Source organism: Oryctolagus cuniculus, chromosome 12 (assembly GCF_051225735.1).
Source record: "Oryctolagus cuniculus isolate XC-2025 breed Fujian yellow rabbit chromosome 12, ASM5122573v1, whole genome shotgun sequence".
NCBI lineage: Eukaryota > Metazoa > Chordata > Mammalia > Lagomorpha > Leporidae > Oryctolagus > Oryctolagus cuniculus.
This window is the reverse complement of record NC_142878.1, coordinates 83,972,531-83,986,206: the sequence shown is the minus strand read 5'-3', so window position 1 is coordinate 83,986,206 and position 13,676 is coordinate 83,972,531. Positions and strand designations below refer to the sequence as shown.

The window sequence follows — 13,676 nt, the reverse complement described above, 5'->3', positions numbered from 1 at the left end:
CCTCACCTTCTTGTGTGCAGCAGCCACGCTATAACGACGTTTTCCTTGACAGGAGCTCAGACAAGCCACTGTCTGCTGGCTGAGAGCCAAGGCGCTGTGCTGGCCAGTTGGCACAGCCCGCCTGCGTACAAGAAGCCAGCGCTGTGCTGTGTCCCCAGAGATGTCAGCTTTGCAAAGCCTCGCTCCTTCCAACAAGAACCCTGCGATACATACTTTCCCCTGGAAAAAAAAAAAAAAAAAAGAAAAAAAAAGAGGAGAGTTCTTATTTTCCCCCGTGACATGGGCCTTTTATGTGATCATGAGTTTGGGTTTTCAGAGAGAAGGTGCGGAGGGAAGTGATATCTAGTAGGCTGTCTCTGCACTGCAGCCCCAAATTGCCAACTTTACTGGGTATATTCAGCTCTTGCCTTCCACCTCCCTGCGCATAGCCCAATCAGCTGCTGGCTCTTTCTGCTCTCCAGCCCAAGTGGCCTGTTGGCTTTTGTTGTTGCTGTGTTCTTCTATTCATTTTGCTCATAGCAGGCATCTAACATCTCTGAGCTCTGGACCCTGTGCATACCCTGTCTGTTGCTAAACTCAGGTCCCTGCCAATGGGAATTCAAACCCTGCGGGGCTCTAGCATCCTCAGCCACGGGGGTCTGGTATGTGGTGTTCAGTGATACTCTTGTTGCTGGTGTGTTTCTACGCTTCTGGAGGGACAGCCATTGGAAATGGGTTTCTGCCCTCTGGGAATACAGGAAGTACAGTTGCATGCTGCCCGAAGAGCGGTGTTCTTTTGCCACCTGCAGTCTGACCCATGAAGACAGCTGGGACAGAGTGCCTGGTCTCTGTGACTGTGCACCCTGCAGCTGGCTAGGTGCAGACTGTTGGTTCCAGCTCCAGTTGCATGTGAAAATCTTCTGGAGGGTTTTAACTAAGACTGATGTCCGCACCATGCCCCATCTCAGACCTGTTAAGTCTGACTTGCAAGGCTGGAGTGGGCTGGCCTGGGCCTCAAGAATTTTTAAAGCTCCCCAGGTGCTTCTCATGTTCAGCACATGTTGCAGTTCTTTGGTTTATAGGATTCTCTAACAGCTGGATGACCCGGGGTGAGCATGTGTGTGGTTTTCCCCTTCACAGTAATGGGCGACTGACTGATTATGGCAAAGGCCTTGGTTTTATGGTTTGTTTAGTGAGTGGGAGTCATGTATTTATGCTCGCGTTACAGACCCTCCTGGCTGTTCATCCTTGAATCAGGTGCTCACGGTTGGGAGACAGCTGACTGAAGGGAAAGATGCCGAATTTGGAGACCAGAACTGTGTGCAGATGAGACCTCAATTTCATTAATGCAAGCCTCTAAAACAGTGGGTGACCCTTCTCATTGCAAACATCATCCTCTGAGAACCCTGATCAAGAAAGAACATCCTCTTTGAGGTATGACCTTGATTATGGCAAAGACCTAAAGGCCTCAGAACAGTGACTACAAGAGCCGGAACAAGACTGAACAGAGTCAGAACCGAATTCTTAAACCAACTTTAAGTGTGGGAGGAGAAAAGAAGAAACATAAAAATGTATGAGATTTAGCCCTCAACCTGCCAGCATGTTTTTAAATGTCCTGCCGAGGCCAGTGCCGCGGCTCACTTGGCTAATCCTCTGCCTGCAGCGCCGGCACTCCAAGTTCTAATCCCGGTTGGGGCGCCGGATTCTGTCCTGGTTGCTCCTCTCCCAGTCCAGCTCTCTGCTGTGGCCCGGGAAGGCAGTGGAGGATGGCCCAAGTGCTTGGGCCCTGCACTCGCATAGGAGACCAGGATAAGCACCTGGCTCCTGGCTTCGGATCGGCGCAGCTCCCCAGCTGTAGCGGCCATTTGGGGGATAAACCAACAGAACCAAGACCTTTCTCTCTCTCTCTCACTGTCTAACTCTGCCTGTCAAAAAAAAAAAGTACTGCTGAGAAACAGGCATCCGACACAGTGGTTAAGACACTGCTTGGGGCACCCACATCCTTTATGGATGTTCCCCAGGGTTTGGGTCCCCACTCGACTCCTGATCAGCTTCCTGCTAAGGCTCACCTTGGGAGGCAGCAGGTGATGGCTCAAGGACTTGGGTTCCTACCACCTATATGGGAGACTCAGATTGAGTTCCAGGCTCTTGGCTTTGGCCTGGCCCAACCCCAGACTTTGCAGGCATATAGAAGTGAAATGGCAGATGGAAGGTCTCGCTCTGTCTTAACTTCTCTCTCAGCCTATCAAATAAATAAAATAATAAAGAATTGTTTTCTAAAAAAATTTGTCAGACTTAAAAAATAAATAAATACAGAAAATAAAATGTCCTGCAGAACCTAGTGGGCTTCCTCAGCACCTTGGTTTGACCCCCCCAGCATTGTAGCCAGGTGACCTTTCTGTCTAAACCATAGTTGGAGGCCAAGTCTCAGCATAAGAAGATGCTGCTGTGTGTAGCTCCTCAGGCTTGATTTAGAACATGATGCCAACACGGATGGGCACCCTGTCTCCAACTTCGTTGATTTGGGTGAGGCAATTATAAAGCAGTGCATGCTAAAGATAGAAAGTTGTTATTTAACCATTCTACAAAGGTAGGAAAGAAAATCTGGTAAATCTGGCCTTCAGTGAGCTACTGTGTCAACTCTAGCAGAGCTCTGTGGGCCCAATTATACCATTAGCCATGTTTGTTCCAGAAGATGTCTGGGCAGCAAGTGCCAGCCTTGGAATAGTGTCTTACTGTCTCTGCCTACACTCAGCTTCTTCCGTCCTCCCCATCCCCATCCCAAAGCATGTCTGTGTTACCACTTTTGCTTGTAAACCTAAAGATGAAAGAGAGAGAGCGTGTCTTGAAGCATGATAGGGACATCTAGTATAAAGAGAAAACATAAGTGTTTGTACATGTGCATGGTCTTCTAACAGCTAATCTCTATGTTATTATCAATAATAAGGAAATTTTTTTTAAGTGACAATCTTTTAAACTGATTACAGGTCACTGTTCACATGGATATATACTGGAGGCTCTTTCCCTAGTATGAAATAAAGTATAAGACAGGAGGAAACTGATATATGCACCTTTTTATCCATGGACAAATAATTGCAGAACACCTTGCTTCTCACACATAATTAGCCTTGTGACTGGAAATACAAACAGAAGCCTGGTTCTCGGGTTTGATGATAAGCCGTAGAGGGGAAAACACTGAGTTGGGATTGGGTCTGACACTAGCACAGGTATCCATCCCAGCTCTGCTGTTTATAAGCGGGGTGACCTTGGCCTTGAGACATGAGCTCATTAAACTCAGTTTCCACACTTAGTTGTAAGGTCTGGAAGACCTACTGTGTGCAGGGTTCCTGAGGGCCTCTGTAAACAGTTCTTCGTATGGTTTGCTGTGGATTCTGCAGGTATCTTAGTTCTCTGCCAGATCCATTGTCTGGGGGTGTGGGATTCCACATTTTCAAAAAGATGAGGAGTCTTGCCGAAAGAATATGGATTATGTTGTCGTTCAGTCTTTTAGGAAGGCAGAGTTTGCTTAAACACTTAGCAGTTTTATGCATGAAAGATGTGCCTGCTCACTAGACTGGTGGGTCATGCAAAAATCAATAATTAACTTTGTAAAAGCCCTGCTTTTTGGAAACTGTTTCTTGGGAATCACAGCAGTGCTAGTCACCAATATCCAGTTTTCAGGTCTTGTCTTCTCAAGGGCAAACCTTTAAAAACTCTTCCTTACCTCCAGGATCTTTGAGGAGATGAAAAAGATAGATCGGGGTTGAGAGAGAGAGGTCCTGGGTTGCTGATGCTAACGTGTGGAATGACTCATAATTACATAAAACAGCAAGATCAAAAATTCCTCATCTTGAGATCTAAAAGTTGTCTTAGAATACAAAATGAACACTCACCAAGGAGCTAAAAATAAAAGAGAAGTCACTGGAGATCTTCCAAGAACACCACCATGGGGAGCAGAGAGATCAGTCAGCCTCAGTGAGTGGGGTGGGGGGGTCGTTGTGAAGGTCCCCGTAGATCAAGTAACTGGCAGTCCTCCTTCCATGCGTCTTTGCCACTTCACCACATTCTATGGATGGTGCTATTGGGACCAGCCAGGTTTAGCCTAGGGACCAAGGGCTAAATAGAATCCTTCAATGTTAAAGAACATGAAGAGAGCAAAGAGTTATATCATTTAAAAAGCTTTAGCAGGGGGCCAGTATTGTGGCACAGCAGGTTAAGCCACTGCCTACAGTGCTGGCATCCCAAATGGGCACCAGTTCCAGTCCTGGCTGCTCTACCTGCAATCCAGCTCCCTGCTAATGCACCTGGGAAAGTAGCAGAAAATGGCCCAAGTCCTTGAGTCCCTGCCAAAAATGTGGGAGACCTGGAAGAAGCTCCTCGCTTCAGATTGGTCCAGCTCTGGCCATTGCAGCCATTTGGGGAATGAACCAGTGATTGGAAGTTCTCAAGATCTCCCTCTCTCTCTGACTCTCCCCTTCTCCCTCTCTGTAACTGCCTTTAAAATCAATCAATCAATCAATCAATAAATCTTCAAAAAAAATTTAACATCCTTCCATCCAGGCCCTTCTGTCTCTGTCTCTCTCTCTCTCTCTCTCTCTCTCTCTTTCTCTTTCTTTCTTTCAGAAACCTTTTATTTAATGAATCAAATTTTCATAAGCACAACTTTAGGAATATAGTGATTCCTCCCACCATACCCGCCTTCCCACCCCCACTCCCACCCCACTCCCTCCTCCCTGTCCCATTCTTTGTTAAGATTTATTTTCAATTAACTTTATAAACAGAAAACCAACTCTGTACTAAGTAGAGATTTCAACAATTTGCACACACATACGCAAAATATAAAAAACTGAGAACAAGTTTTACAGTTAATTCTCATAGTACAACTCATTGAAGACAGAGGTCTTATGTGGGAATTTAGTGCACAGTGACTCCTGTTGTTAATTTAACAATTAACACTCTTATGTATGGCATCAGTGACCACCCAAGGCTCTTGACATGAGCTGCCTAGGCTATGGAAGCCTTTTGGGTCCACAGTGTCCGTCAGTATTTAGACAAGGCCATAAGCAAAGTAGAAGTTCTCTCTTCCCTTTAGAGAAAAGTACCTCCTTCTTTGATCAGGAATAGGAACCCGAAGTCCTAGGAGACAAAACCCCTTTCTTTGGATCATACCAGCATCTTAGTGCCTTTCAGTCCCAGCCTGAGTTCATCAGCAGTTTGAACTAAAACGGACACATGACGTTCTATCTGCTAGCTTCTCACCCTGCTGTAGACAAACTGCAGTGTTTGGCCTCTGCACACTCAGGCTCATTCATATTTCTCTAGTGAGTATAACTTGTTTTCTTATAAAATAACAACTGGTCTTGTAGGGTTTCTGTCACATGGAGGAAGAGCCAAGACCATTCCTTGAAGTCAGTGTTTTTGTTGTTGTTGTACTTCCATTTGTTAAGATATTATTATCTACACACTGTTAAATCCACCAGCCATACAGTTTGATGAGTTTGGGTGGTTGTGTGAAATCGTATGAGCACCACCAGGATCAACAGGCAGAACAGCTCCCTCGACCTAAAGTCTCCCTCGGACCCCGTTGCTCTCACTTCCCTCCACCAACCCTGTGAGGTCTGGCAACTGAGAACCTGCTTTCTGTCCCTGTGTTTTTGCCATTTCTAGAGTTGTGTATGAGTGGAATATCCTTGGTGATCAATTTTCTTGAGTTAACATATTGCCGAGATTCACCCACATTGGTCACGCCTTAGTGTCTCGGCCCTTTTGCTGCTGGTGTAGTATTCTATAGCATGGAAATATTATGGGTTTGTTTCCTCAACAATTGGTGGCATTAAGGTGGCTTCCAGTTTGGACCTTCTCAGGGTCATCTCAGCCTAAAGTATTATCCTTGATTTCTCCTAGTCACTGATCCCTGGATCCAGTCTCTAATTTTTCTGATCTTACATCATTTACTGTCATGGTTTTGGCTATATATAGTTATATGCATATGTTCTAAAAATACCCAGAGGTTAGAAGTGTCAACCCCTGATACTCCCATCTGTGACTTTGAAAGTGATCTGCTCATCTCCAAGCAGCAAAGCCAAGTTCAGTGCTGACAATGATGGCCTGTTTAGTGCACTATAATGTAATTTAATATCACAACAGGCCTCCTGGGACATGACAGAGTGCAACAAAATGCAGTATCCAACATTTATAGGCAATAGAGTGGCGTGGTTTTTCATCCTGCCTTGTAGAATTGTGCACACACTCTGTTTCCCAGCCATTCTGAGTACTGGGGAGAGGGAAGTCCGCCAAGCGACACTGTCCCCTGCTTGTAAGTCGTGTGGGCGTGGGGCTAGTGCAGCCGGCTTGAACAACCTGGGAAGGGTTAGTGCTCAGACCCAACAGGAGAGACTCTCCTGAAAAATGTGCTGTCCCCCTGTTATAATTCACTGTAATGAGCGGGGAACAAAAGGTTGTATAGGAGAGTGGTGACGGATGGCCGCCACGGCCGCACTGTGCTGCAGCTGGCACGGCTCCCACTGGCGAAAGGCATAATATATTATTGCTCCAGGTCGCATAGTGGTAAATGAACACTTACGGCCGCTCTGGCAACTGGATGGATTATCTCAGCTACGCCAGCACCAGCCTGGCCTGGCGTTACAGGTGTGCACATGTGTGCCACGTGCTTCACTCAGAAGAGCACCTCAAAGGCAACTGGCACGATGGGAAGTCACTGATGACTTCAAGGCCTTCGTCGCCAGCCCCCCTCACGCCATGGGAAATGTGGGCAAGTCGGGCCCGGGTGAGTGGGCCTCTCAGACAAAGGACCATCGTGTTCAGAGAATGCCTGGTTCATGGTGGAGGCACCTCGCTAGCCACAAGGGCCTTTTTAGAAACCTGGTGGAAATTGCATATCATGGGGAAAAAATAACCGTGGATTCCCAAAGGTTTTTTTGCACCAAAACATCTTTGAGTTCCGTTGTTTCCATGCCGTTTTTGAAGTACCTTGGCATTGGGTACATACAATGAAATGAAATGGATGACTAAAATGAGTGAATCTGTGAGTGAAATGACCGGCAATCCCAGAGAGCAAATTCAGTGAGGGCAGAGTGGGAAGTAAAAGTGAGGAGGCCAAGGTAGGTTTCAAGAGCCTCAATGCTTGGGCAGGTATCTGAGACACAATGGAATATTATTCAGCTACTAAAAAAGACTGAAATTCTATCACTTGCAGCAAAGTGGCTGGAATTGGAAGATATCAGGTTGAGTGAAATAAGGCAAACACCAAAAGATAATTACCACACATGCTCCTTTAAAAGTGGGAACTAAAATTTTTAAAAGAAGGTAAGAAATCATATGTATGAGTTTCACTGCAAATACGTTGGCAAACCTTGTTTTAAATCTTTGTCAAACAAGTTGATAGGAATGATATACTTCTATAGTGTTAATGATTTTGTAACTTCTAGATTTTGTTTATAGGAGTGAGGTAGAACATCACTTCATTTGATGATTGTTTAAAGCCATACTTGTTTTCCTGCTGAACTGTGGTCTTTTTACTATTTATTTGTTGAGCTCTTTATCTGATACAGTCAGTAAGCCTTTGACTGTAATATACATGAAAAATATGTTGTCTAAAAGGAAAGAAAAACGAATTTGAGAGAGCAGAGGAACACAGGCTGTAGCAAGTTGAATCGAGCTAATGCACCATGGCTGGAGCCAAAGCTCCTGCCAGTCCTGGACTTTTATGCACTTCCAGAAGTTGTTGCATAATAAGCTGGGCTCGATTAAGAAGTGGGGCACGGGCCACTATCCTTTTGTTTCATCCCCAGATAGCGGTTGGCATGTACACATAAATCTCCGATTATCTTCTTTTTATTTTTTAAGAGTTATTCATTCATTTGACAAGTAGAATTACAAAGAAAAGGGAGAGATGTAGAAAGAGAGCTTCCATCTGCTGGTTCACACAGTGGCCAGGCCTGGACTACGCAGAAGCCAGGAGCCTGGACTCCATTTGGGTCTCCCACATGGGTGACGGGGCCCAAGCACTTGGGCCATCTTTTGCTGCTTTCCCAGGAGCAGCAGTAGGAAGCGAGGTTGGAAGTGGAACAGCCATAACTGGAACCAGTGCTCACATGAGATGCTTTATCATAGGCATTGACTTAACTAGCTGTGCCGCAAGGGTAGCCCTTCCAATAATTTCTAATACCCAAGGAAAAAGAAGCTGTCTGTGCCCCCATTGACAGGGGTGGGCAGCCTTGTATTAATGTTCTAAAGGCATCAGTATCATTTTAACTTTTCCCAGTCTTTAATTTAAAATTTTAATATGAGCTTTTCCCTCTTATCAAGTTTGTATAAAGTGATCTAAATATGTCCCTGGATCCAGGGTGGAAAGTGGGTAGCCTTAGTGATGGATGCCTTTCCCTGCTATTTTGATTGGTGCCAGATTTGCCCTTTGGAATTTAAATGTGATGGTGTTTGCATTCTTTGCACTTGACCTCTAAGCTTTACACCATCCACAGTGGCTGCTAAAGAGGCTCCCAGCTCCTCTGGGACTGTTTGAAGGCAGCAAGCAGCCTTCTACTGTAGAACCCTAATGCTGTAGTAATCATGATCATCTTTATTAATGATGGAAAATGGAATGATGCAGTGCAGTTAAGTCAGTATTTCTCAAGTTTGCCCTCATTATTGTCTCTGAAGGAGCCCAGTTAGAGATTGTTATTCCTAATCTCTCTCTCCATGAATTTTTAATGGATATGGTATCTGATTATATAGTATACATATATCTGTGTTTTAGACATACAAATAGTGAAAATTTTTTTGTTGCCTTCAAGAACCTGTTTGCATACCTTTAAGGGTGATCTCAGCTCTATTGGGAGCTAGAAAAACATTGATTCAAGTTAAGCCTGTGGTCTCTGTCTCCCCCTCACCTTCCTGTACCTCATCTGCAAATGGAAAGAACAGTTGCCATCCCTTGGGGTTCCTGGGGCCTAATAAGCAATCAAGATATATTTGCTGTTATCCCTGTCACTGTTTTCATACACAGTGTCTTTATTGGTCCTTATTGTGAGGCCCACAGCTTTAGGTACCATTATTACAAATATCACCAGCCTCACTTGATTGGCAGTGTTGCAGATGGTCAGAGTGGTTGAGTGACTTGCTCCAGGTCCTCTGAATAGTAATACTTGTTGGAGATGAGACTTGAATGCAATCAGTCAGGTGCAGAAGTCTTTCTGTGGTACCTTGCCAGATGTGGCAATATCCGACGCCACGGTGTTGGGCAGACCCAAGTTGGAGTTTGCAGAATTGGAGAACTTACCCATGAGAATGGGCTCTAAGGATCAGTCATGTGTCTTCTGCCTCTACTTCTGTGGGGAACAGCATCAGCAATGCTTTGAACTGATTGGTCACAGCCAGTGGCAGGATGCCTGTGATAATGTTTTCCTGTGCTGCATGGTTGTTTGTTTCCCCAAACGTGGAAAACCTTGGCCTTCCAGCCGGCTGGGGGCCGCTGCTTTTTCATCAGGATAACAGCCTTATGAAATCAATGATAAAAATCACTTGGAGAGGAAATACTCTTGAATCCCACGCTGCACTGACGATCTAGAAGAATCCACACTGCTCCTGCATGGGCCTGTGTTCCCAGAGCGCTCAGGGGAAGACAAGGAGGCAAAAGGGGACAGTCTGGATTCTGTTTTTAGGCTTCTGAGTTCTAATTCCAGCTTTGCCTGCTGTGCACCTCACTTGCCTCATCTACTACGTGGATTTACAATGGTATCTTCCCTCATAAAACTGTAAGGAAGAAATGAGGTAATCTAACATTGAGCATTCCACACAGTGCTCAGTTGGTGTCGCCAGTTGTTACTGTAAGACAAACAACACAAGACAGACACTGCCTCTTTCACAGAGCGTGGGCTCTGAGACTCCACCTGAGAAGCAAACCTGACACCCACGGTGCTTTGTATTCATGGCCATGATTTTGCCTTAGTGGGTTCAGAAACACAGTCCTTGGCATCTAAGCATTTCTGCCATCTTCTCTGGCCCATCAGAATGCCTGTCTCCTGCACTGCATGATTAGTGATTGCCCATTTTTCTAACTCAGAGGTAATTCATTCTCTGTACAATGAACAGAGGAAATATTGAGGCCCAGGGCTTGTTTCTTAACAGTTGCTGCAGTGAGGTTGTGGGCAATTTCTGTCATGTAGGCTGAGTGCTCCTTGTTGGTCTTCCTCAGAGGTGGATAGAGCCCTGTGGTCTGCATTTGAGGGGCTTGGTGGTGGTGATGGTAGCAGAATGCTGAAGCCAGTTTCTCACTTCTGTAGCTATTGGGGGCAGAGAAGTGAGGGCTTCCCAGCCAAGGCTGAAGCCTGACACATGTGTGAGAAGGCCATCTACTTCTCAATCCAGGCAGTTTCTGGAAACACACCCCTGTGTTGCTGGTTACAACAGATCTCTCCATCGGAGGCTTGCTGCAGGCAACATAGCACCAGGCTAAGCTGAGAAGTGGGCAGGAGAAATGTTTGCTCCATAAGGACCCCAAGTGGGTCTTCATTTTACCAAAGAAGGGCTCCCCAGGGCCATAGATACCAGGAACAACCAGTAGCCTTGGATCCTGGGGTAGATGGTCTTCTTTTCTGCTGAACCTTCATACAGGGACTCTGATGATCTCATGGACAGATGTCCCCATGAACAGCATTTCCATGGTGAACCTTGAGACTGGGCAGCAGCAGGGCACAGTACAGAGGGAAACCTTTGCAGGTGGCCCAGAAATTTTAGCTGGTGGTGACAAGTTCAAAAACATCATTCTCAGTTTACCCAGCTCAGACTCACTTTGCGATTATTGTCTTAGCCACAGCAAACAAGAATGTTCTCCAGCAAGGGCAAAGCCAGTGCCTTGTGGGAAGAACACGCATCTTGGGACTGATCTGCCTGCTCTGGTCTGAAAGGGTGGCTTCTTGCTGATCATTTATTTGCAGCATCTAGCTTGTGAAGCCCGACCCTCTAATGCAGTGAAAAAGGAAGCTACCAGTTAGAGTCTGATGTTTTATTTATCTGTACTGGTAACTCTGTGTTTGGTGTGTTTTTCTGTTTGGGCCTCAAGGCTGGTCAAGCAAAAGGCGGGAAACATAAATAAGTAATAAGCCGAGAGGGCTTGTCCATTTATAGACTCTCAAAGATGACCTGGTTTTCCGATCCAGTGTAAGCATTAGAGTAATATGCGTCCGTGGATGTGTTTGCTGGTGCATTTGGTGGTGATGATCAGGAGAGACATATTCATGTTCTATTTTTACAATACAAATTAAGAAACGTCAGGCTGCACCAGGGACCCGTACTGGCAGCGTGAACGCCATGAACTTGAGCAGTCCATTGGCCTTGCATGGTGTGGGATCATTGTGTTCCTTTCTGTTCTCCTCCAGCTTCTGGTTATTATTAAACCATCCATTGTGAGGGATTAACTTTGGCTTTCTTCCCAGGGAGGAGATGTCTATGCAAAGCCAGAACACCCAGCCAACTGCAGGCAAACGGGTTATTTGGTGTGGTACGGGAACAAACAACTGGTTAGTGAGCCAGTGCCTCACTTTTTCATGGCCGCCCTTGGCATGGAGATGGCCTTCTGTAGTACACGGTGTAAATGCTTATGAGCATCCCTTCCCCCATTCATTCAGAACACATTTCCCGAGGGCCTCCTGTGGGAGTCGTTATTTCTAAAATGGGGATCATAGTAGTAGCTACTGCATAGAATCATATGCATTTGATGAGCTAATAATGTATAAAGGATTTAGAACCATGCCTGGCACCCAGCTTGAGCTTAGTCAATAGGAACTTGGCTGTGGAGTTTGGCTTTTATTTGTAGGTAAGGAACAGGCAATGGAGCTGATGGCATAGGCAAAAAGGAGATGTCTGTGGCAAAGCAGGGGCCAGACTGTAATGGGGCAGCACCTGGAGGCAGAGAGAAGTCATATATCTCTTGTCTAACCTCTGTGGACTTCCATTTGTCTTTCTTGGAGTGGCCTAACGCTGCCTTTGGCAAAGTGTGGTCCCTGGACCAGCAAAGGCATCAGCACCTGGGAGTTTGTTAGAAAAGCAAATTCTTGGGCCCTCTTCCAAACCTCAAAAATGAGCTTTTGATCCTGCAGCTTATGTTTTAAGAAGCCCTCTGAAGGACTCCAATCTTTGCTCACGTTTAGGGATGTCAGTCTAGTCTCCCGAGGGAGACAGGGAAGAAGAGCTAGAACAACATCTTCCTCCCACCTCTTACCATATTTGGCTTCCACTGGGCCAGCAGAGGGCAGGCATCCTGGCTTTGGGGAGGGTCCCCACATGGGTCAGGCAGCAGCTCTTGTTAGTCACATGGAAGCAGGAGCCTTGTTAGCACACATCAAGGCTGCCTGTTGAACACAGCAAAACCAAACCTCATGTCTCCTCTTGGCTTTCTATCAAGAGGGTGCCATGATCCCCTCTCCCCCCACTGATGCATATGGTGTTGGAGCTGGAGCTGGTGCTATGTTAAGTGGGTGATTCTTCACCAGAACAACTGCCAGCTGCAGGACTCCTTCTACCTCTCATCACATAGAGAAGTGAGGGATTCCAGCCTCTCTGGGCCCTTTTGAAGCAGATGTTGCATCTGGTTCGTGGGAGTCTGTGTACACACACACACACACACACACACACACAGAATGCAATGGCCAACAGAATGGATCACACCAACGCCTGTACCCTTTCCCATATGAAAAGCTTGTGGTGGGACTGATTTTTACTACTGATGTGTAGCCACCTCTGGGATGAAATGCCACAGCTATAGATAATTTTAGAAATCCATCTAGGCCAGCGCCGCGGCTCAATAGGCTAATCCTCCGCCTTGCGGCGCTGACACACCAGGTTCTAGTCCCGGTCGGGGCACCAGATTCTGTCCCGGTTGCCCCTCTTCCAGTCCAGCTCTCTGCTATGGCCCGGGAGTGCAGTGGAGGATGGCCCAAGCGCTTGGGCCCTGCACCCGCATGGAAGACCAGGAGAAGCACCTGGCTCCCGGCTTCAGATCAGCGCGGTGCACTGGCCACAGCGCGCCGGCCACAGTGGCCATTGGAGGGTGAACCAATGGTAAAGGAAGACCTTTCTCTCTGTCTTTCTCTCTCTCTCACTGTCCATTCTGCCTGTCAAAAAAAAAAAAAATTTTTTTAAGAAATCCATCTAGATTTTCTGAGTGCATTTGTTTGTTCATTAGTACAAATGTGTATATCATGGCATTATGGGAATAAAACATCCACCCCCTCTTCCTTAGGAGTGTGTCAGCCAGGAGGAGAGGGAAGTCACCAGCCTGCAGTTCAGAGCAGGGTGCTGTCTGTCAGCAGGAAAGTGCTAACAACGTGTGGCCTGCAAGATCAAAGGAACTCCACAACAGATGAACTGGAGGAGCTGCGTGGAGGAGGTAGCACTTGGTCTGGGCTGGGAAGGGTAGGCAGAGTATCAAGAGGCAGAGGGAGGGCATGTCAAGTAGAGGGGACTGCAAGAGCCTGGGGGATGGGAAATGCCCAGTGCATTGAGAGAAACATGAGGGTCTAGTTCAGGTTTCCCAGAATATTGGCTATAAGTAGGATAATAGAGGAAGCAGAGGCATAAAAGCTGGGCTGGGATTTGAGTACCAGGCTGCAGAGTTTGAACATAATTCTGTGGACTGGGGAGCCAATGGAAAATTTGGGTTAGGAGGCTGATATGATCAC

The 13,676-nt window shown here is 46.4% G+C and overlaps 1 protein-coding gene across 3 annotated transcripts in view; it reads left to right on the top strand.

The window, feature by feature from the left end:
• RORA (RAR related orphan receptor A) overlaps positions 1-13,676 on the top strand; it is a 760,993-nt gene that overhangs the window by 296,160 nt on the left and 451,157 nt on the right. For 2 of the 3 annotated variants that reach the window (XM_051821923.3, XM_089310499.1), the window contains exon 2: positions 13,238-13,384. The exons of the other annotated variant lie outside the window; for it this stretch is intronic. In XM_051821923.3, coding sequence (XP_051677883.1) covers positions 13,238-13,384 — 147 coding nt within the window. The remainder of the gene's footprint in view (positions 1-13,237; positions 13,385-13,676) is intronic. 3 annotated transcript variants of the gene reach the window in all.